At 38.7% G+C, this 22549-nt stretch overlaps 1 protein-coding gene across 11 annotated transcripts in view; it reads left to right on the forward strand.

Moving 5' to 3' along the window:
* UNC79 (unc-79 homolog, NALCN channel complex subunit) overlaps positions 1-22549 on the forward strand; it is a 277012-nt gene that overhangs the window by 46541 nt on the left and 207922 nt on the right. For all 11 annotated transcript variants that reach the window (XM_055361283.2, XM_055361282.2, XM_063698138.1 and 8 more), the window contains exons 4-7: positions 229-399; positions 10430-10522; positions 19200-19255; positions 19946-20075. In XM_055361283.2, the coding sequence (XP_055217258.2) occupies positions 229-399; positions 10430-10522; positions 19200-19255; positions 19946-20075 (450 nt within the window). The remainder of the gene's footprint in view (positions 1-228; positions 400-10429; positions 10523-19199; positions 19256-19945; positions 20076-22549) is intronic.

The following is a 22549-nucleotide window of genomic DNA, read 5'->3' on the forward strand; positions in this document are numbered from 1 at the left end:
CATGTAATGGATATTTATATTTCTTAACATATTCATTCATCAGTCATTTATTGACCAATTACTGTATACATAGTATCCTATCAAACATTATGTTTCATAACACTTAATAGAGATGGAGCACTAGTTGCTTATAACTTAAACCAGTTCATTAAAGCTTAAAATGTAAAGTTAGCATATTTTGTTAATTGCAAAATATTCAGTGACTGATTACTCAATTTTGTTTTGTAGATCTTGGACAGTCGATATTTTATACAACTACATGTTTGCTACCTTTTCTCAATGATGATATTCTGAGTACTTTGCCCTACACGATGATATCAACGTTAGCTACCTTTCCTCCATTTCTGCACAAGGATATCATTGAATATCTTAGCACATCTTTTCTACCGATGGCTATATGTAAGTCCAATCTTACCTAATACTAGATTATTTTTATGTATGATATGAATGGAAATTGCTTTTGCTGTTATAGGCTCTAGTTTTTCGAGATTATAATGGAATCACTTGATATATATGGGAGCTATGATTTAAATTCAGTCACTAGCATGGATATTATGGTGAAAGCCAAAGAAATGAAAGGCGTTAGGGCTTAAAATTGTTTTATTCAGACTGATCTTATAGAATAGAAAAAAAGAACATATCAAGGCAGTCTAGATTTCCTATGTATAAGTTACAGTATATTTTACCACTTTAGAAAAAAGATGGGGAAAGTATTGTCTCAGATGCAGAAATTCCTATCTTTTGGCTTTGAAGGCAGTAGGATCTAATAGAAAGAGCATTAGATAGTCAGGATGTGTAAATTCTGGTCCCAGCTCTGCCTCTAATCTGGGCAGCTCACATAGTTGAAACATCATCTACAGAGTGACGAACCCATCAGCTTTCCCTTATAGAGGTATCGTGACGATAAAGTGACTCGAAATTTATGAAAACACTGAAAAAAGCTAAAGCTTGCAAGTCATGTGCAATGTATGATTATAAACATAAAACTGATTTGAATCCTGTTTCACTTCTGTAGACTTAATCTTACAGGCTTTCCAGACATGCGCACAAAGAGAAAAAAATATTGCATTGTGGTTTTTATGATCAAAATCGTTTTCAAGTATTTTTTAAAGAAATGGATTATGGATTAATCTGTGTTTCAGTGGGAAATCCGAAAAGATTGTGGATTTAGGAGTCAAACGTCGGGATCCAAATCATAGCTCTTCCACCTACTAGCTATATGACTTTAGGCAAATTACTCAACTTTCTGTTTCTTTCCTATAAAATAATAATAATAATAATAGCTGCCTCATGAAGTTGTGGGATAATTAAGATGGTTAACTTGGAACATTGGTAAAATGCTAACACAATGCCTGGTATGCAATAAGTGTCAGCTTGCTTCTCGCCTTCTCTCAACTCTTGTTTTAGAAAAATACTTTCGTTGGTTACATTCAACTCCTAGTGATCATTATTCACATTTTAATTTTATGTACTTACGATCTTATTAAAGTTGTTGCTCTGTAATAACAATTGGTAACCATATATATCTTTTGAGCTACATTTGCTTATTTTTACAATCAAGTTTAATGTTAGCTATGGAATTGTACTTTTCATGTCTTTCAGCAAAGAGTTTGACTTCTCCCTAAATTATATAGCAATTCAAAAAAATTAGCAGACTGATCATACCATTCAAGTAATACAATATTTGATCATTTTCTTCTTTTGTTCTTACTGACAAGTACTCATTTCTTGATATCGTTTTAGAATTGCATAGTCATATCTTTAAAATAAGTGATGTTAACTGTTAAACTTAGGCATAAGAATTTTTGGTTTTTTGAAGCATAACAGATGAGGCTGTTTCCTTCCTTCCTTCCTTCCTTCCTTCCTTCCTTCCTTCCTTCCTTCCTTCCTTTCCTTCCTTCCTCCTTCCCTCCCTTTCTCCCTCCCTCCATTCTTCCCTTCCTCCCTTCGTCCCTTCTTTCTTTCTTTAGTTTTTTGAGATGAGGTAACACTGTCACCCAGGCAAAAGTGCAGTGGTGCAGTTTTGGCTCACTATAACCTCTGCCTCCTGAGTTCAAGTGATTCTCCTGCCTCAGCCTCCCAAATAGCTGGGACTACAGGCACCAGCCACCACGCCCAGCTAATTTTTGTATTTTTAGTAGAGATGGGGTTTTGCCATGTTGGCCAGGCTGGTCTCAAACTCCTGACCTCAGGTGATCCACCCGCCTCAGCCTCCCAAAGTGCTGGGATTACAGGCGTGAGCCACCGCACCTGGCTTCCTCCTTTCCTTCCTCCCTTCCTCTCTCTCTCTCTCTTTTCTTTTCTTTTTTGATATAGGGTCTTATTCTGTTGCCTGGGCTGGAGTACAGTGGCACAGTCATAGCTCACTGCAGCCTCAAACTCCTCGGCTTAAGCGATACTTTTGCCTTAGGCTCCCAAGTAGGGTGTGAAGGCCTCTACCACCATGCCCAGCTAATTAAAAAAATTTTTTTTGTAGAGATGGGGTCTCACTATGTTTTCCAGGCTGATCTTGAATTCCCGGCCTCAAGTGATCCTCTTGCCTCAGGCTCCAAAGTGCTGGGAGGCGATGGTGGGATTAATGAGGAGGCTGTAGCTTTCTAACAATTAATCTAATTCACTAAATCCCTCCTTCTTAGGAATAAGTTAATAATTATGGGAGAGGTGTTGAAAATATCAGGCCTCTGAAGTTACATTTAAGATTGATCAAGTATTGTGATAGCTGACAATTTGTTTCTTTACACTTAATTATTAATTTCTACTTAATTAGAAACACAGATCCCAAAACATGCCATGTAGTCACGTTAGAATTCTTACTTACATAAATGTACGAACCTTGGCAACTGAGGAGAATAAAACAGTAAGTTGAGTTTACAAAATTTGTGTATATTTTAATGTTTATTAGAGGAGTAACTTGGCATTTATTTGAAGGTATGAACAAGTCACTTCATGTTCCCAAGGTCCCATTTTTTTAACTATAAAGAAGGGGTTTGAAAAAAATGTTCAGTCTCGCAGATTACTTCTGGCATACTAATTCTAGTTTAAGTAACATCAATATTATTTTATGTAAGAGGCACGTATTGTCCTCTAACCTAGTTGTTGGTCTACTTCATGTGTTTATTTTGTTGCTCTGGTTTTAGTCTTTTGGCTTTGACTTTCCTTTCTCATAATCATTCCTGTGGTTCAATAATAGCCAATATTTGTCATCTTTAAGTCTTTGAAAATAAATTGTAATACCAACCTTTACAGCCAAATTCGATTACACCATTCAGGTGTTTCCTTTGTACTTGTTATTTCATGAGTATACAAAGACATAGATCCAAAACCAGAAGGATATAGTTTCAGATTAATCATGTTAAAATGGACTGATGTGAGAATGTGTGTCCGTGTGTCGTATTCATGTTTTTTCTATTTTTTGGTAGTTGTTTTGGTGTCTAGAAATTGTGACCAAAACAAGACAAGAGCGCATAACTTCTTGCAGAATATTTTTATTTCAGGACTGAGATGTTAGGATGAAGGATATTGTATGTCCTGAGTACTTGATAAAGTCTTTAAGACAAAAAGGCTCTTTGGTGTGGTGTTCCTAATGTCAGATGGAAAATATGAACTGCTTTTCAGGTGTAAAACGATTCTATCATTAAGGACCTAGAAGATAAAGTTCTGATCTTTGAAGTGGACCTAATGAGGTATTGCAGCTCTTCAGAGTAAGAGGCCAGCATATATATCAGAGATTTCCTCCTTACCATCCTTGTCAATAAACCAAGTGCTGGACTTTTATTTTAGAATGAGTCCTTTTAAGGTTCTGCAGAGCAAACTTCAACTTACTTATTGTGAAATTTTCCTTTGACATAGCTTTTCTTTTTAACTCCTTCCATAAATAAAATATATTTCTCTTTATTCCAAATGTGCTCAATATGCTTTGTTTATAAAAAATATATTAAAGGAGTTACTAAGAATTGAGAAAGTCATTTGCATGTCACCATGGAAACCTCTTTTCCCAATAAAGGATCTGTGATTTGTGGACTGAATTGAAATATGGAGGTTTGGGAGAGGATGGCTTTGGCAGAGAAGAGAAAGAGCTGATTCCAAGTGAACATTGATTGATGCAGGGTATGTTATTGTAAAGATGATAATAAAGCTGAACAATTATATCAGCTTAAGATATAATTGTTTAAGATTATTCTAACGTATCCTAGTATCCCAGACTATGCGGTCTCATCTAGTTCCCTTTCCACCTTAAATTTTCTCAAAAAGTCACTTACCTTCAGGGAAAATAAAGGTTCATTTAAATCTTAAGGGCATTATCTTAAAGGCAATTGCGTGACTTACCATTTTTTGTTCTATTCCTGCTACTACAGAGGGTGCATGTTATGTTTCTATAACCTTCCAAAGACTAATAACACATAGGAAAAACAGTAAAAATGCAAAATATTGATGATATTTAAATAATCTTTAATATATGCTGTCTGTTTTATTAGCTACTGGTTGTTTTTCTAAGATAGGTTTCCCTATATACTTTGAGAGTTTTATTGCTGAGTCATGGGAAATGTTTTGAAATAGAAATCCAGAAGAGCTGAGTTATAATCCTTCAACTATTGGCAAATCTCCTAACCTCATGGAACTTTGGTTTCCTTAGCTGTAAAATGGTGATTAAGGATAACTTCCTGTGTCTACATCCCATGTTTGTTGTGAAGACCATGGAATAATGTATGAGAATAGCCTTAAAATATCATGTGATATTATGCACATGTATATCAGGCCAAATGCATAGTCAAATCACAGACATGTTAAATCCCATTGCAACTCATTCCAATACTTAGTTGAAATTCACACATTGTCCTGAAATTTCATCATCTTAAATATTGCTTGAGGTAAGAGGCCATCTGCTGGGGCTTGGCAACTTTTTCTTCTAGAGTTTGTTGTATAATAAAAATAATGATTGTAGCAGTTTTTGGATTCACAGAATCTGACAGACCACTTCCACAGTGTTGATGGGCATTCTGTCCATGACTTTTCATTAATCTATAATTCTGCAAATATTTTAATGCTGTGTAGGCTTCCAGGTCACATTGTCTTGGTCTTCCCTTTATGTTTAACTGATAATGCCCTTCTGAAGGCATGGACATCTTATGCTTAAACCCTATCTCATGGAACACAATTACCTCTGCTCACACAAGTAGGAGGCCCACGTAGAGGTGAGATCGCTTTTTAATCCAGGCAGTGCAGTCTGGCAGAATACAGGAAATGGTTCTGTCACATTGAAAAACTTACACCATAATGTGTTTCTTCCTTCCAGGTGTCTCCTTTACCTTCACCCTTTAGACAAGTATAAAGCCACTGGAATTCATTTCAGTATATCCCCATTCAAGCCATTTCTTACCACCAGCTTTCATTGGGGCCAGTCCAGTAGCTTCCGAACTGGTCTCCCTGCTTCCCTTTTTAGCCCTCCTACCTTCTGCTCTCCATCAAAAAGCCAGAGCTATCCTCCAAACATGTAAATCAGATCATGCCACTTCCTTCAGCAAAACCGTCTAGCTTCCTATCACTCTTACAAATGAAATTCAGTGCCCTTCCTTAGCTCACAGGCCCTCTATGACCTGACCCTTGACTACCTTCCTGTTTCAATCACTACATCTCCTTGTCTTCACTCTGCTCCAGGAGCCTTGGCCTTTCTGCAGTTTCACAAAGGCACCACACTTTTGCTTTTGCTCCATGCTTTGTTCTCTGTCTTCAAAGTCCTTCTCCCAAATGGTCTCATGATTATTTGCTTCCTTACATTCTTTAGGTTCAAGCTCAAGTACATCTTTCAAGATGCCCTTCCTTACCCTCTGGCTAAAACAGGACCTTCCATCACTTTCTCTTTATTCCCTTGCAGTGCTTCCATTTTGCCACAAGTACCTGTTTACCCTTTCTTGTAGAATAGCACTGTCTACAGAACTTCCTGTAATGATGGAATGTTCCATAAAAACATTAAAAATTTTGTGCTGTCCAGTAGAGTAGCCACTATCCCCATGTGGCTACTAAGCTCTTAAAATGTGTCCAGTGAGACTGAGGAATGGAATTTTTAATATTATTTAATTTTAATTAAATTTAAATAGCCACGTGTGACTAGTGGTCACCATATCAGGTAACGCAGCTCTAGCATCTAGGATCCATAAGGACAAAGACCTGTCTGTCTTTTTTTTTTTTTAATTATACTTTAAGTTCTAGGGTACATATGCACAATGTGCAGGTTTGTTACATATGTATACATGTGCCATGTTGGTGTGCTGCCATGTTGGAGTCCCATTAACTCATCATTTACATTAGGTATATCACCTAATGCTATCCCTCCCCCCTCCCCCCACCCCACGACACATGAGAGGCCCCTGTGTGTGATGTTCCCCATCCTGGGTCCAGGTGTTCTCACTGTTCAATTCCCACCTATGAGTGAGAACATGCGGTGTTTGGTATTCTGTCCTTGCGATAGTTTGCTCAGAATGATGGTTTCCGGCTTCATCTATGTCCCTACAAAGGGCACGAACTCATCCTTTTTTATGACTGCATAGTATTCCATGGTGTATATGTGCCACATTTTGTTAATCCATTCTATCATTGATGGACATTTGGGTTGGTTCCAAGTCTTTGCTATTGTGAATAGTGCCACAACAAACATACCTGTGCATGTGTCTTTATAGCAGCATGATTTATAATCCTTTGGGTATATACCCAGTAATGGGATCAAGGATTTCTAGTTCTAGATCCTTGAGGAATCACCACACTGTCTTCCACAATGGTTGAACTAGTTTACAGTCCCACCAACAGTGTAAAAGTGTTCCTATTTCTCCACATCCTCTCCAGCACCTGTTGTTTCCTGACTTTTTAATGATGACTTGTCTGTTTTTAGCACTGTATCCCCAGGACCTAGAACAATGTTTAGTATACAGGAAGTACTGACCAAAAAAGTTGTTGAATTTAATAAGTGACTAGAGCATTAGCTATGAAATCAAGTGACTTGGCCTGCAGTCCCAATGATTAGGTTGGTGCTGTCATGCAAATAACTTGATGATCTCTCTTTCATAAAATGGCTTTTCCTATATAATTCCTCTTTTGGATGATAGTCATATAAGAGCTGTACATAATAATATATTCAGAACTACAAAATGCAGGAACATATTAAGGCATTGTTACTATTCCTGGAGGGAGGAGATCATGGTAATTATTGTTCTGGTGATGCTGGGAGGATAGGGAATAGGACTGAGAACTTTTAATTGTATTTCCTGAGCACAATATTAAATGCAAAATTTTCTTATTTTGATTAATTATCTTCTTCCTTCTATTGTTTATAGTCCTGGCTTTTTACACCCTCATGGGGACAAGCTGCACATCTGTTTACATCATGCCTTTTTAACAAGATTCAATAAATGATGTGTGCCTGTGCATGTTTATTAAATTAGAATTGCAATGACTTTATTCAGTCTGTTAGAAGGCTAGGAAATTGTAAGGCACTGTCTGTTTATGTAAGTATTGCAGCCAGTTTTCTAGGGCTTGAGCCAGGGGAATGCTTTTGGCCTCCTGGCTGGTCATTCTTGAGGGAAAGTATGGATTTGTCGGAATAGGAGGGACATCCAGAGGTGGCTGAGCCATTTGGGCCATTCTGCAAATAGGCTTCACCTAAATCATCTGAGACATGTGGGCATCTTTCCTACTTTTAAAGGCCTCCATTTACAGTGACTCTCAGCCTTCCTTAATAGCAGTTTTCATTGTTGAGAAATACATATTATTAAATGCATATTATTAAAAAGTTTGAGATGAATTTAAACAAAGGTGAAACACTTGTCCCAAAACAAGAATATATATGTATATATGTATATATGTGTATATATGTGTATATATATGTATATATATGTATATATGTGTATATATGTATATATGTATATATATGTATATATGTGTAAATATGTATATATATGTATATATGTATATATGTGTATATATGTGTATATATGTATATATGTATATATGTGTGTGTATATATGTATATATAATGTGTGTGTGTGTGTGTGTATTTCTTGAATACATCTGAGACAAGAATTTCTCTTTTCTTTTTTTTAACAAAGGGCACAGGGTGTGCAGTTATTCTTCCTGCCCCTGGACACCTTACTGGGCATTTTCTTTCTTATTTCTCGTCCCTCTAATAGTACTTCTCAAAGAGTGGTCCAAAGCCAGCTTGCATCAGAATCACCTGATGTGCTTATTAATTAAACATGTACTTTCCTGGAAACATGTAGTTTCCAAGCTGACTCTCCAGAAGCATCTTCTTTGGCCCCAAAGAAGCTGAATTTGAACAAGCTGCTTGGCTACAGTTTGAGAGCAGCGTGCACTTTGTTCCTTAGCATTTGGCTGAAAGTTCTTCTTTCTTGATTAATCACATTTGATTAATCAACTTGACATCTAAGAGCAGTGAATTGATCTCCAATTTTTGTCTAATTATTAATACTTATTTATTAATAAGTTGTGGAGCCAAACTAGTTTATCTCCCTGAGTATCACCGGCGTAGGCAGCTGGGTTAGCAGCTGCCTAGCTGCAAGTGATTAATAAAAGCCAACTTAAGTAAATGGAACTTAGTGATAGATATGTTTTGTTTGTTTATTTCTGTAAAATTGTTTTAAAGGCCACTGTCTACTTTGGTGCCCAAATTCCTTTATGTAAAAAGAAAAGAATTGTGTTAAATTTTTTTATCTCCTCTGATTTATTGTATGACAAATTTTTATTAGTGTTTTGATGATTCTATTATACATGTGTTCTATTAGAAGTTATCTATCCTTTTTGGATGTAGGTGAGATATAATCCACACCTGTTGTACTTTAATATAAAATAAAATAAAGCAGATTTTGAGGTTATTTGCTTTTTGTTGTTGCCTGTGGCAGTGGTCTTCTCTATTATGTTTAGAAATCTAAGGGTTGACTTTTTGAGGGTTTTATGCTCTCTGCACCATTCTGTTCATGCTTGACACTCTGCCACACAAGCCCAAGTGTAAGGCGAGGTTTCTTCTACTTCTGCAATTTTCCCTGAGAAAAGAGGAATTTATTTTATATTTGAGTCCTAATAAAGTTTCTCCTGTGGTGGGTCCTCTCTCAATTACTGTGTTTGAAATAAGAAAGTCCTCTTGGGGCCAGGCACAGTGGCTCACGCTTGTAATCCCAGCACTCTGGGAGGCCGAAGTGGGTGGATCACGAGGTCAGGAGTTCAAGACTAGCCTGGCCAAGATGGTGAAACCCATCTCTACTAAAAATACAAAAATTAGCCGGGTGTGGTGGCAGGCGCCTGTAATCCCAGCTACTCGGGAGGCCGAGGCAGGAGAATCGCTTGAACCCAGGGGTTGGAGGTTCCAGTGAGCTGAGATTGTGCCACTGCACTCCAGCCTGGGCAACAAGAGTGAGACTCTGTCTAAGAAAAAAAAAAAAAAAAAAAAAAAAAGAAAGAAAGTCCTCTTGGGAGACAATGTATTTCCCCAAATGACTTCCATCAGTGCTACTTTTGGATACTTAAAGGGGTGACCGGATACACTCTCTTAAACATGAGAAACGAAGAAATTTAATATGGTATTTGATGTCGTCTTAAACAAGCCACTTAAAGATGTCTTAAAAGCAGTTTGTGAGTGGAGACCATGATTATACAGCGGTAAGATGGATTTTAAAGAAGCCAATTTGCTTTGTGATTTTATGCTTGTTGGTGTAGGATAAAATGCCCAGCAACTGTGTTATTCACAGATTCAAAAATTGCTTTATTTCAAACAACTGAGATGAATATGAAGATGGTAAACTGTGGAAAACTAAAAAAGTGGTTCTCATGGTAATGAAGACATTGATGATGAAGTTACACGTGAAGGTTTGAATAAAACTGTTTAATGATATGTGAAAATTGAAAATCTTTAATATATCATTATTTTTTATAATATGTGATTTAGAATTTGTATTGTAACTAATGTTATACATTATAATTAAACTATTATTTCATCTGCATCTCTAAAAATTAATACGTTCAATTTGAGTTTAAAAACCTTTCCTTTTTATTTTCTCATTGGGATACCCTTCAATATGTCTTTATCTTTGGGCACACAGAGGATTCTGTTTTTTCTTTCTTTTCCATCTAAATACAAACATCATGGGGGTAGAGATCCCATCTAAGTACAACTCTGATAAAGCCATTACATCACTTTCTGGCACTGTTCTGTCTCCTTATAGATTCTCACTCAATTTTCCTATGGAGATGACAACTGTAGCATTTGTATGCCAGGACACATTTTGTGGTTTCATTTGTGCAAAACTTCCATTAGCTTTATTGGAGCTATTTTTTTTTTAAAGTTCCTTCTTATCTTTCATGCTCTGTGCAAAGTAACAGGTATATGTAGAGATTAAATTGTGTCTAATCAAAGAACTTTTGGTTGCAGTGGGCTCCTCAAGGAGAGAAGGTGTACCTGCCCATGTTAACCTCTCTGCATCATCCATGCTAATGATTGCAATGCAGTACACATCCAATCCAGGTAAGTGGAAATTGGAATGGTTTGACTAATTCTAGTACCAATAATTAAACAAGACATCAAACAAGCAGGCTAGATGTTCTCATGTGAGAACGTCATCATCATAGAGATGTGTAGAAAACAGACCTTTGAGTTGGAATCAATTTATCTTGCCTATTGCTATTAGCAGTGATCCTGTAGGCTAGTGATATTTTTAGAATATTTGAGGACACAATTTTAGACATTGACTGGAAATGGATTGAATATAAGTATACAGAAATAGTAAAATTAGAAACATAAAAATCACATGCAATTCTAAGAACAAAAGATAACCACTGTTAATATTTTGGTAAATTGGCTACCCCAGTACACCCAAATATCCTTAAACATAAACCTTTCACTATATTTCTGATTATTTCCTTAGAATAAACCAACAAAAGAGGGATTAATGAGTTAAAGGACTTGAGAAATTTTCAATATTTCCAATAGTATGTGAAAGTACTTGTCTCATTGTGATTTGTCATTATTATTATAAAATTTGTGTAGAGTTAGACAGATGAATATTAATATCTCATTGTTTTGATTTGTAGTTATTCCATTACTAGTGATGTTGGACAGATTTTCACATTTACTCTGTTTGATTTCCATTTGTCAGTATAATTGCAGATAACTTTGGAAAACTGACCAAAACATGTGCTAAGATGTAAACTCATTTTTATTTTCATTTAATGTTTATTTGGAAAGTAAACAAATCCAGTGGCACTGTGGTTTTTTTTGCTATCTACTTAATTATGTAATAAATAGTAATTGAACTTCTGACTCAGAATGAGGAAAAATTTTTTATTTCAAAATCTGAATGCTTCTTAGTTTGGAGTGTCATCTTCTGTCTTAGTCCGTTGGGTTGTAACAAAAATATAAACGGAGTGGCTGATAAGCAGTAAACTTTTATTTTTCTCATTTCTGGAGGCTGGGAAGTCCATGATCAAGGTGCCAGCAGAGTTGATGTCTGGTGAGGGCCTGCTTTCTAGTTCATGGATGGCCATCTTGGTGTTGTGTCCTTAAATGGTGGGAAGGAAAGGGAATTCTCGGGGTCCTCCTTTATAAAGGCAGTACTCATACATAAGGGCTCTGCCCTAATGACCTAATTACTTCCTAAAGGCCCCAACTCTGAATACCATCACTTTGAGGGTTAGGGTTTAACATACAAATTTAAAATTTTTTTTAGATACAGAGTCTTACTCTGTCACTCAGGCTAAAGTGCAGTGGTGCAATTATGGCTCACTGCAGCCTTGACCTACCTGGCTCAAGCGATTCTCCTTCCTCAGCCTCTTGAGTAGCTGGAACTACAGGCATGTGTTACCACATCTGGCTAATTTTTAAATTTTTTTAGAGACAGTCTCATTATGTTTCCTAGACTGGCCTCAAACTCCAGACCTCAGTGATCCTCCTGCCTTGGACTCCCAAAGTACTGGGATTACACACATAAGCCACCATGTCTGGCAACATACAAATTTTGAGAGGACACAAGCATTTAGTCTATAGTATTCCACCCTATTTTCTGAAATTCGTGTTATTCTCATATGCAAAACATTCATTCCATCCCAATAGCCCCAAAAATCGTAACTCATTTCAGCATGAACTCAAGAGTCCAAAGTCTCATGTGAATACCATCTAAATCAGATAAGGGTGAGGCAATTTCCTGAGGCAATTTCCTCTCCAGCTGTGAGCCTATGAAATCAAACAAGTTATATGCTTCCAATATACAATGGTTGGACAGGCATAGCATAGACATTCCCATCCAAAAGGGAGAAATGGGAAAGAAAAAAGGTATAACAGGTTCCAAGTAAGTCTAAAACCCAACTACATTATACCTTAAGGTTTGAAAATTACCTTCTTTGACTTGATGCTCCACCTTCCAGGCCCACTGGGGTGGAGGTCCCACCTTCCAAACCCATTGGGGTAAGAGTTCTGTCTTTTGGACCCACTGAGGTGGTGGCCCTGCACAGCAGCAGCTTTGCCGTGTAGGGGTTGGGCCCCCAAGACCCTGCCCTTATGGCTTTGCGTGGCTCTACCTCCATGGCTTGCTGGGCATTGCCCTGGTGGGGGCTCTCTACAGTGATCCTGGCCCCCACAGTGGTTTCCTTCCTGGGCCCCACTCTGCAGGCTGGGGTCCGGTGCCCATGACTCTCTCAGGGTGGAGTTCCAGCTCTCCTGGGCATCCTTTGAAATCTAGGTGGAGGTGAATACACCCCCATGCCTTTGCTGGGTACAGTGCATGCTGCTCTGCCCAAAGGGCAGCTGAACAGTGAGGCACTGGGGTATAGGACTGAATTTTACAATGTAAGAAGGTGCCTTGTGAGGGGGTGGCATGCCCTGAAGTCTCAAAAGTGCTGGTGGCCTCTCCTCTGAAACCATTTCTCCCCCAGGGTCCTTGCACTCTGGGTCTGTGATGGGAGGGGCAGTGCAGAGGATTTCCGAAGTGCCTCTGGGGTCATTCTTCCATTGTTTTGGACAATACCTCCTGGCTTCTGTTGAGATGGCTGACTAATCTTATTAAATGGTCACTTGGCTACACTCTCCCCATTCTCTTCCTAACAGGCTTCTTCATCCTTTCAATACAGATAGGCTGAGGGTTTTCCAAATCTTTATGTCTTCTTCCTCCTTGATTAACAATTCTGTCTTTGGATCATTCTCTCTCCCCACATTTTATTACGGTATAAGCAGTCAGAAGAAATCCAGCTGGGCCTCTCTTTCAACACTTTGCTAAGAAATTTTCTTAGCCAAGTATCCAATTTTATCACTCACAAGTTCTACCATCCACAAAACACTAGGGCATGAACACAATTCAGCCAAGTTCTTTGTCACTTTATAGCAAGGATGGCCTTTCCTCCACTTTCCAGGAATGTGTTCCTCATTTCTGTCTGAGATCGCATCAGAATTGCTTTTGCTGTCCGTATTTATACTAACATTCTCTTTAGGATCATTTAGGTATTCTCAAAGAAGATTGAAGCTTTTTCTACTGCTTTCCTCTTCTCTTTTTCAGCACTTGCCAGAATTGCTTTTAAAGGTCTATTCATGGCAATATAGGCTTTTTTCTAGCCTGCAGATCAAAACTCTTCCAGCCCCTACCTGTTACCCAGTTCCAAAGCCACTTCCACATTTTTAGCTGTTTGTTACAGCATCACCCCACTTCTCAGTACCAATTTTCTGTTTTAGTCCATTTGGATTGCTATAACAAAAATTCTATAAACTGGATGACTTATAAGCAATGCACATTTGTTTCTTATAGTTCCAGGGGCTGGGAAGTCCAAAATCAAGGTGCTGGTAGATTGGATGATCTGTGAGAACTCATTTCCTGGTTCATGAATGGCTGTCGTTCTGCTGTGTCCTCAAGTGACAAAAGGGCAAGGGATTTCTCTGGGGCCTCTTTTATAAGGGCACTAATCACCTCCTAAAGGCTCCACATCCTAATACCATCACATTAGGGGGTTTGGATTTAACAGAAGAATTTTGAGGTGACACAAACATTCAGTCTATAGCATTTTTTAAGTATGAAATCTCTTATGATTATTATATAGATATAATTAAAATATATATATGGGGAAATTATATCTTATATATCTGTCTGGCTTAAAATAATCAAAATATTATATTTATTATATATTATGTCCTTAATAAAACCATTTATTTGGAATCTAGTTAATTAGAGTCTCATCATGACAGTCTGGTCCAAATTTCTAAGCTAGATGGGTAGTAAAGCAGGGTGCTTTGAGATTAGTCGTATGTGGATTCACATCTGAGCTTACCTGCAAATTGCCAGTTAGTGAACTTGAGCAAGTTTTTTACCCCCTGAAACCAAGTGTCCTCATCTATAAAATGGAAATAATTCTTCCTGCAGTACTTTAAAATGCTGCTGTGAAGATTTAATGGGTTACATATATGTAAAGTGCTTACTTTAGTGACTGACAAATTGTAAATTCTCAATAAATAGTGAATCCCTACAATTTGCCATTTTCTTCTTGGAGTTGAATGTTGAGTTGAATGTTTCACTGGAAAACTACTGTGGTCAGGTAGAGTTGCATCTGTTATTTTAAAATCTGTATCTTCATTTGTTCATGAGGAAATGTTTATAACCAGCTACTGTATACTAGGAATCATAGTTGGGACCCAAAACTAGTCTTGTGATATAGGAAGCACTTAAGCGAGGCAATATCCACCAGGGGCTCTTTGGGACCAAGTGGTAGGTCATGGTTCTGTTGTTTGAATTTTTATTGGAAGAAGCACAACTGGCAACTTGGTCTTTGTAGCTGATTGTGTATCAAGGATAGAACACAATCCTTACTTAAGTAACCAGCATTCATTGAGCACCTTGTATATACAGGGCTTTGTACTAGGCATTGTGAAAACCACATAAAAACATAAGATATGGTACTTGCTATGAAGCTTATGTCTAATTGGGAAGATCAGGCATATTTACATAAATCATTAGTTAACAATGTAATGTAGTACATAGGAGTACTAAATAAATATGTTAGACAGTGTTAATTTATCAGAAGGAGGGAGCTGTATGGATTGAAATGATCAGAAAAGATTTTGCGTCACTTGGGCCAAGGATGAGTTTTAAATTATGGAGAGAGTTTTGTTTTGTTTTATTTTTCGAGATGAAATCTCACTTTGTTGCCCAGGCTGGAGTGCAGTGGCACGGCTCACTGCAACCTCTGCCTCCTGGGTTCAAGCAATTCTCCTGCCTCAGCCTCCCCAGTATCTGGGACTACAGGCACATGCCACTATGCCTGGCTAATTTTTGTATTTTTAGTAGAGACGGGATTTCATCATGTTGGCCAGACTGGCCTCGAACTCCTGACCTCAAGTGATCCGCCTGTCTTGGCCTCCCAAAGTGTTGGGATTACAGGCATGAGCCACCATGGCTGGCTGGACAGAGTTTTTATTGATAAGGTAAATGGGGCATTCTGGGAGGGGAAGCTGTTTTAACAAAGGAACTGTCCAGGTATGTTCATGGGTCAGTGACGGCTCTGAACAACATTCATATAGCAGACCTGTGGAGATCAGCAGACACTGTGTACAGGAAAGTGTCTTGGAACATTCTGCGCTTAGAATTCGGTGATGGCTTAAGACCAAATTTCCAGTTCTAGAGCAACCATTCAATCAGTATTCACTGAGTATCCACCATGTACTAGGCACTGGGGGCTCCATGGTTAGTGACATGGGACTGACCCCATCCTCATCTCAGGAAGCTTATCGTATGGTTGGGTTGAGAGGCGAGAAGACAATCAAATAATCATAAAATCAAGTGTAAAGTTTTGCTTGTGACAAGTGCTTCAAGTATGTTATACTATAAGATGTTATAAAAGGAAATTTTGCTTTTATTGAGGAAGTCAGGAGGGCTTCTTTGAGGAAGTAAACTTTGGTTTGAGAACTGCAGGATGAATAATGTGAACAAGGCCTACAAGTGGGGGCGGTTCAGGAAGAGGAATCTCATGTGTCACGGGGGAGTCTGGCAAACAGCTGAGACTGAAGGATCAGTGTAGCTGGAACTCAGAGTGAGGGCTCCCTGGTGTGACACTAGACTTAAGAGTTCCATGGGCTGGAACATGCAGGGTGTTGTGAGCTCTGTAGGGAGGCCTGCATTTATTCCAAATCTGATGGGAAGCTGCTGAACGGCTTTGAGTGGGCTGTGGTGTCTGTCACCCCTGCTGTAGTTGAGAACGGATTGAAAAGAAGCCAGGTTGGATATAGATTGACCTGGAAGGAGGTCATTGCATTTGCCTAAGCACTTCAAAGGCAGGGACAATTGAAACTGAAGAATAAGCAGATCTTTCTGAAAGCTATTTAGGAAGTAAAATTGATAGGACTTGGTAACATATTGGCTAGAGTGGGTTTCTGGATGCACTAACTGGATGCATGGTGGTCATATTAGTTTGTTGTTGCACTGCTATAAAGAAATACCTGAGACTGGGTAATTTATAAAGAAAAGAGGTGTCATTGACTCATGGTTCTGTAGGCTGTACAGAGGCTCCTGTCTCTAAGGGAGGCCTCAGAAAACTCATAATCATGGTAGAAGGCAAAGGGGAAGCACATCTTACATGGCTGGAGCAAGAGGAAGAGAGAGAAGGGGAGGTGCCACATATATATATATATATATATATATATATATATTTTTTTTTTTTTTTTTTTTTTTTTTTTTTTTTTGAGATAGAGTTTTGCTCTTGTTGCCCAGGCTGGAGTGCAGTGGCATAATCTCAGCTCACTGCAACCTCCGCCTCCCAGGTTCAAGCAATTCTCCTGCCTCAGCCTCCCAAGTAGCTGGGATTACAGACACCCACCACCACACCCAGCTAATTTTTTATATTTTTAGTAGAGACGGGGTTTCACCATGTTGCCCAGGCTGGTCTTGAACTCCTGACCTCAGGAGTTTTGATCCACCCGCCTCGGCCTCCCACAGTGCTGGGATTACAGGCATGGTGCCACACACTTTTAAACAACCAGATCTTGTGAGAACTCTATCATGAGAACAGCACCAAAGGGATGGTGCTAAACCATTCATGAAGGACCCACCCCCATAATCCAATCACCTTCTGCCAGGCCCTACCTCCAACACTGGGGATTACAACTGAACATGAGATTTGGTGGGGACACAGATGCAAACTGTAACAGTGGTTCTACTCACTGATAATGGAGGCATTGGAAGAAGAAGATCAGGCCTCTGAGGGAAGATCTTGAGATCTGTTTCAGACGTGTTGTGTTCACAGTATCTTTGAGACACCTAATAGGAGCTGGTAATTAGGTAGTTGTATTATGGGTCTGGAGCTCAGAACAGAGCTTTGGACTAGAGATCATGAACTTTGAGCCCACACACAAGTGTCCAGTGACCTTCACTGAATTGCATATAGATGGCTGCTGAAGTTGTGTGTGAGTGTGAGGTTGCTTAGGGGAGAGCAGAGAATGAAAGAAATGTGGAGTGGTTCTGTGACTAGGCCTTCAGAAACTTCAACAGATAATGGCCCAGTGGAAGAGGATGAGCTCTCCAAAGAGACAGAGAGGTTGCATCTGTTAAGATGTCTTTGGCTGACAGAGGCTTTAAAGTATAAGCACATTGGTTGTTTATTTAATAGGAAGTCCTGAAGATAGCTCCACAATATCAGGGGGCTGAGATCTTGGAATTCCCCTCATGTTTGCAAGAAGGCTGCCACTGTGGAGGTTATTATAACCTCATATAACTACAAAACAGGTAATAGGATCAAGCAGAGTCATTAAGAGAAAAGTCTCCTGGTGTACCTCTTTTGTTTTATCAGAGGGAGAAAGTATGTCTCAGAAGCTCCCCAGCAGATTTTCTCTTCATTCTTACTGTCCAGAACTGAGTCACGTGGCCACCTCTAGCTGCAAGGGGCTTTGGGAAGGTATCTTGCTTTTGTAGTCTGTGTATTGGTGTATTAGTCCATTTTTACACTGCTATAAAGAACTGCCAGAGACTGAGTAATTTATAAAGAAAAGAGGTTTAATTGACTCACAGTTCCACATGGCTGGGGAGGCCTCGGGAAACTTACAATCATGGTAGAAGGTGAAGGGGAAGCAAAGACCTTCTTCACATGGTGGCAGCAAGTGCAGGGAAAACTGCCTTTATGAAACCATCAGATCTCGGGAGAACTCACTCACTATCACGGGAACAGCATGGGGCAAACTGCCCCCACGATCCAATCACTTCCCATTAGGTTTCTTCCTAAAACCTGGGGATTACAATTCAAGATGAGATTTGGGTGGGGACACAGCTTAACCATATCAATTGGCAAATGGACAAGAAAAAAAGGGTGTTGACAGCAGTTGAGTAGCAACAGTGTTGTCCACCACAGGTGACGGGAGGGTCATTCATATGAAGCCAAGGAGTGTTTCAAAAAGGAGACAGTAGTCAGCACTACTGAATGTGGCTGAAAAGTCAAGTAAGATGAGGACTGAAAAATGTCCATTGGATTGAAGGACATGGAGGTCATTGGTGAATAAAGTGTGAACTGCTTCAATGTCAGCATAGGCCTGGAATATAGATTAGGGAAGGTACAAAAGGCATCTAACTAGGTTGAAAGTATCTTTGTTCCCCAAGTGAAGATAGGCAAATCAAGGAAGCTTGCTGTCATGTAGCTTTTAAAAATTCCTCTATAAGATGGAACTGATGATGAAATTATAAAACCCCACTCTAATCCATCAAGTCTGTCACTTCCTATCCATTCAACCTTGGGCAAGTTGGAAACTGAGGCTTAGTTTCCTAACTGCACCATAGCAATTGTGAGATAATACATATAAAGCTCTTTCTACGGTATCTAGCAAATAATGAATGCTCAATAAATGTGAGCTTTTATTATGATTCTGTTGGGCTAGTTTTTTTTCCTATGTAGATCTTATGTTGATACAAGTTTATTTTATGAATGTATGATTACTACCGACATTAAAAATATTTCCATTGTTAACATGAAGCATGAAATACTTCTCAAGGACCTTGGGACAAAGCTTGATAAAGTCAAGGGCTTATGTGATATTTTTTAAGTATGAATATATGGAGAGAAGTTATTTCTAATTTAATGATTAGAGACTGAAAAGTCATATTGAAGTAATTTCTTATATATATATATATCAAAGGATGTTTTGTCTGGTATTTACATTTCATGTATGAATTACATTTTCTACATTACAGTGTATCATTGTCAATTACTGGAATGCCTCATGAAATATAAACAAGAAGTCTGGAAAGTAAGTTTTGGGTCAAATTTAACCCATAGTCACAAACTTAATTTGTATAATACAGTAGAAACTGTTTACATATTAAAACTGTTGTTTAGGTCAATTTTATTGACGTCCTATTATTTTGATGTGGCAGAACCTATAATTCTTTCTTTACTGGTTAATTATTTATCATTTAGAGCAGAAATGGTACTTTAAGAACATCGTGTCTTGATGGATAAAGTAATTGAATGTATCTTATTCTTGGAATTAAGCTAATATTATATGTTATGACAAACAATTTTATTTAATTTGAAAGGTTGCTTGAGAATGTGTCCTCTTTCAAATAGGAGATGTGACTGTTTAAGAAATGTGATTAGGGAAATGTTTTTTCAAATATGATATTTGGCAAACTGTCTTATGCTATTCTAAAATCTTTCTTTAGCATCAATCTGATTAGAGATGAATTTGTTAGAAGATAAAGTACTTTGTACTCTACCTGTGAGGGCTCATTTACAGAAGGACCAGTAAATAAATAAATCATTAAAATATAATGTTTTAACATGATCTAATCTGTGAAACATGTCTGCATGAGATTCCAGGGAAATTACTCACCTCAATCCCTCCATTAGAATTTTCACTGCTTTGGTAATGTTGAAGTCTCTACCTTTCTTTTTATTTCATGATGCTAAGTCAAAATATGCTTGCTGTTTCCTTTAGGATCTTTTGTATGTGATTGCGTATGGGCCTTCACAAGTGAAGCCTCCAGCTGTGCAAATGCTTTTCCACTACTGGCCCAATTTAAAACCTCCTGGGGCAATAAGCGAGTACAGGGGGTTGCAGTACACAGGTAAGAGGAGAGGAGCCCTGTGATGCCCCATCTGTATTTCTCCTGTGCCACACTGGCCTCACCTACTTATACATACATTTTTATCTTGCTGGATTATATTTTCTATGCCTTTGGACGTGGTCATAAATCCTTTCTGAAACTAAGTGGTTTAAAGATGAATTAATTCAAATCAATTTCAAAAGCATTTATGGCCTCAGGGCAAATTGCCTTAAGTCTCAGTCCCATTTGCTGTACCACTGGCTGAGGGTCTTAACTCTGGCTACCATTAATCACTCCACAGGGATGAGCAGTGAGAGTGATGCTGCAAATTTGCTCATCATTTAGCAGAAACCCCAACTAGCAGATTCTGCTCTGATAAGAAGACTTGCAGCACTTTCAATATCACCAGCTCATGCACTAAATAAAAATTAAATGACCCAGACTGGGCACAGTGGCTCATGCCTGTAATACTAGCACTTTGGGAGGCCAAGGCGGGCAGATCACAAGGTCAAGAGATGTAGACCATCCTGGCTAACATGGTGAAACCCCGTCTCTACTAAAAATACAAAACTTAGCTGGGCGTGGTGGTGCACGCCTGTAGTCCCAGCTACTTGGGAGGCTGAGGCACAAGAATTGCTTGAATCTGGGAGGCGGAAATTGCAATGGGCCAAGATCGCACCACTGCTCTCCAGCCTGGCTACAGAGCGAGACTCTGTCTAAAAAAAAAATTAAATGACCCCGATAGGCTGGGTGCAGTGGCTCATGCCTGTAGTAATCTCAGCACTTTGGGAGGCTGAGATGGGCGGTTCACCTGAGGTCCAGAGTTTGAGACCAGCCTGGCCAACATGTAAAAATTAGCCAGTTTTGTTGCTTGTGCCTGTAATCCCAGCTACTCAGGAGGCTGAGGCAGAAGAATCACTTGAACCCAGGAGGAGGAGGTTGCAATGAGCCAAGATTGTGCCACTGCACTCCAGCCTGGGTGACTGAGCCAGACTCTGTCTCAATAATAATAATAATAATAAATAAATAAATAAAAAATAAAAAATAGGTCAGGCGTGGTGGCTCACACCTGTAATCCCAGCACTTTGGGAGGCCTAGGCGGGTGGATCACAAGGTCAGGAGATTGAGACCATCCTGGCCAACATGGTGAAACCCCGTCTCTACTAAAAATACAAAAAAATTTTAGCCGGACGTGGTGGCGCGTGCCTCTAGTCCCGGCTGCTTGGGAGGCTGAGGCAGGAGAATCGCTTGAACCTAGGAGGCAGAGGCTGTGGTGAGCCGAGATCAAGCCACTGCATTCCAGCCTGGATGACAGAGTGAGACTCTGTCTCAAAAAACAAACAAAAAAATGACCCCGATAGCCTGGTTGCTCAGCCATTCAACAGGGAATGAATTTTGATGTAATTAATAATGAGAAAAGAACATTAACTTTAAATATAATGACAGATATCCACCAAAAAATCCTGCGAAACAAACAAATCAACAACCTCCAGGTCCTAGGAGGTTGTTTATGTATATATATTATTAAATCAAAGAAGAAACCTGTGGCTAATGGAGTTTTTGATGCCCTTGTTCACCTTTTTGGCCTGCTTAATTGTAGGTATAATTTTCTGAAAATGAGAGAGATAGATATTTTTGCAAGGTTGACTTTTCTCCAAGTTATTGTAGGATTGCACACTGATGTTCTGAGAATCTACTTATTTGTTCACATTATTGTTATTTACAAAGGTGATTTGAGGTGGTTTTCAAGGGGATTTAACTGAATTCAGGTGTCTGATTTACGTTCCCGATGAAAGACTTAAAATCAAGTGTTAGAGATGGTAATACTTGTTGTTTGGGCTTTTGGTGGCCCTTGGTGGGCTTATTCTAAGCCCAAAATACATGGTTACAATAACAAAAACAATGAAAGTAGATAGTAAGTAAATTTTTTAAAATTGGGAATTGGTATCATAGGTGCTGTATATCACAGATAGCAGAGAATGTTTAAGTGTTGCTAAGTGAGTGATTTGAATGTAAAAGCAGCGCAACATACGGAAGCATTAATAGAATAAAAGGTTAAACAACTGAAATATTTGACACTCCTTCCCATTTGATCCCTGAAATAAGCACTTATGTGAAGTATAAATGGACAATCAGTATTAAATAACATTTATTTATTCGATAAATATTTGATGAGTAACTACTCTGTGCCAGACACTGTACTTTCTGTTAATAATACAGGAACCAACACAAAACCAGGTCTCATGGAACTTACTACAATCTAGACATGGAAATCCATTCATTTTATTGAACAAATAATTATGGAGTGCCTACTATTAGGCAGGCATTATTCTAGGCGCTTTTGGTGACGCAGTAAAGAAAACATGAAAATCATTACTATCTTGGAGCTTACATTCTAATTGTTGGGGAAAGACCCCAAAACTGCCTTACAGTGTAGTAAGTGCTAAAGCAGAACAAATACAGAGAGCTGTGGGGACACACAGGAAAGGTCTCTA

This window comes from Gorilla gorilla, chromosome 15 (genome assembly GCF_029281585.2).
Source record: "Gorilla gorilla gorilla isolate KB3781 chromosome 15, NHGRI_mGorGor1-v2.1_pri, whole genome shotgun sequence".
NCBI classification, from domain to species: Eukaryota; Metazoa; Chordata; class Mammalia; order Primates; family Hominidae; genus Gorilla; species Gorilla gorilla.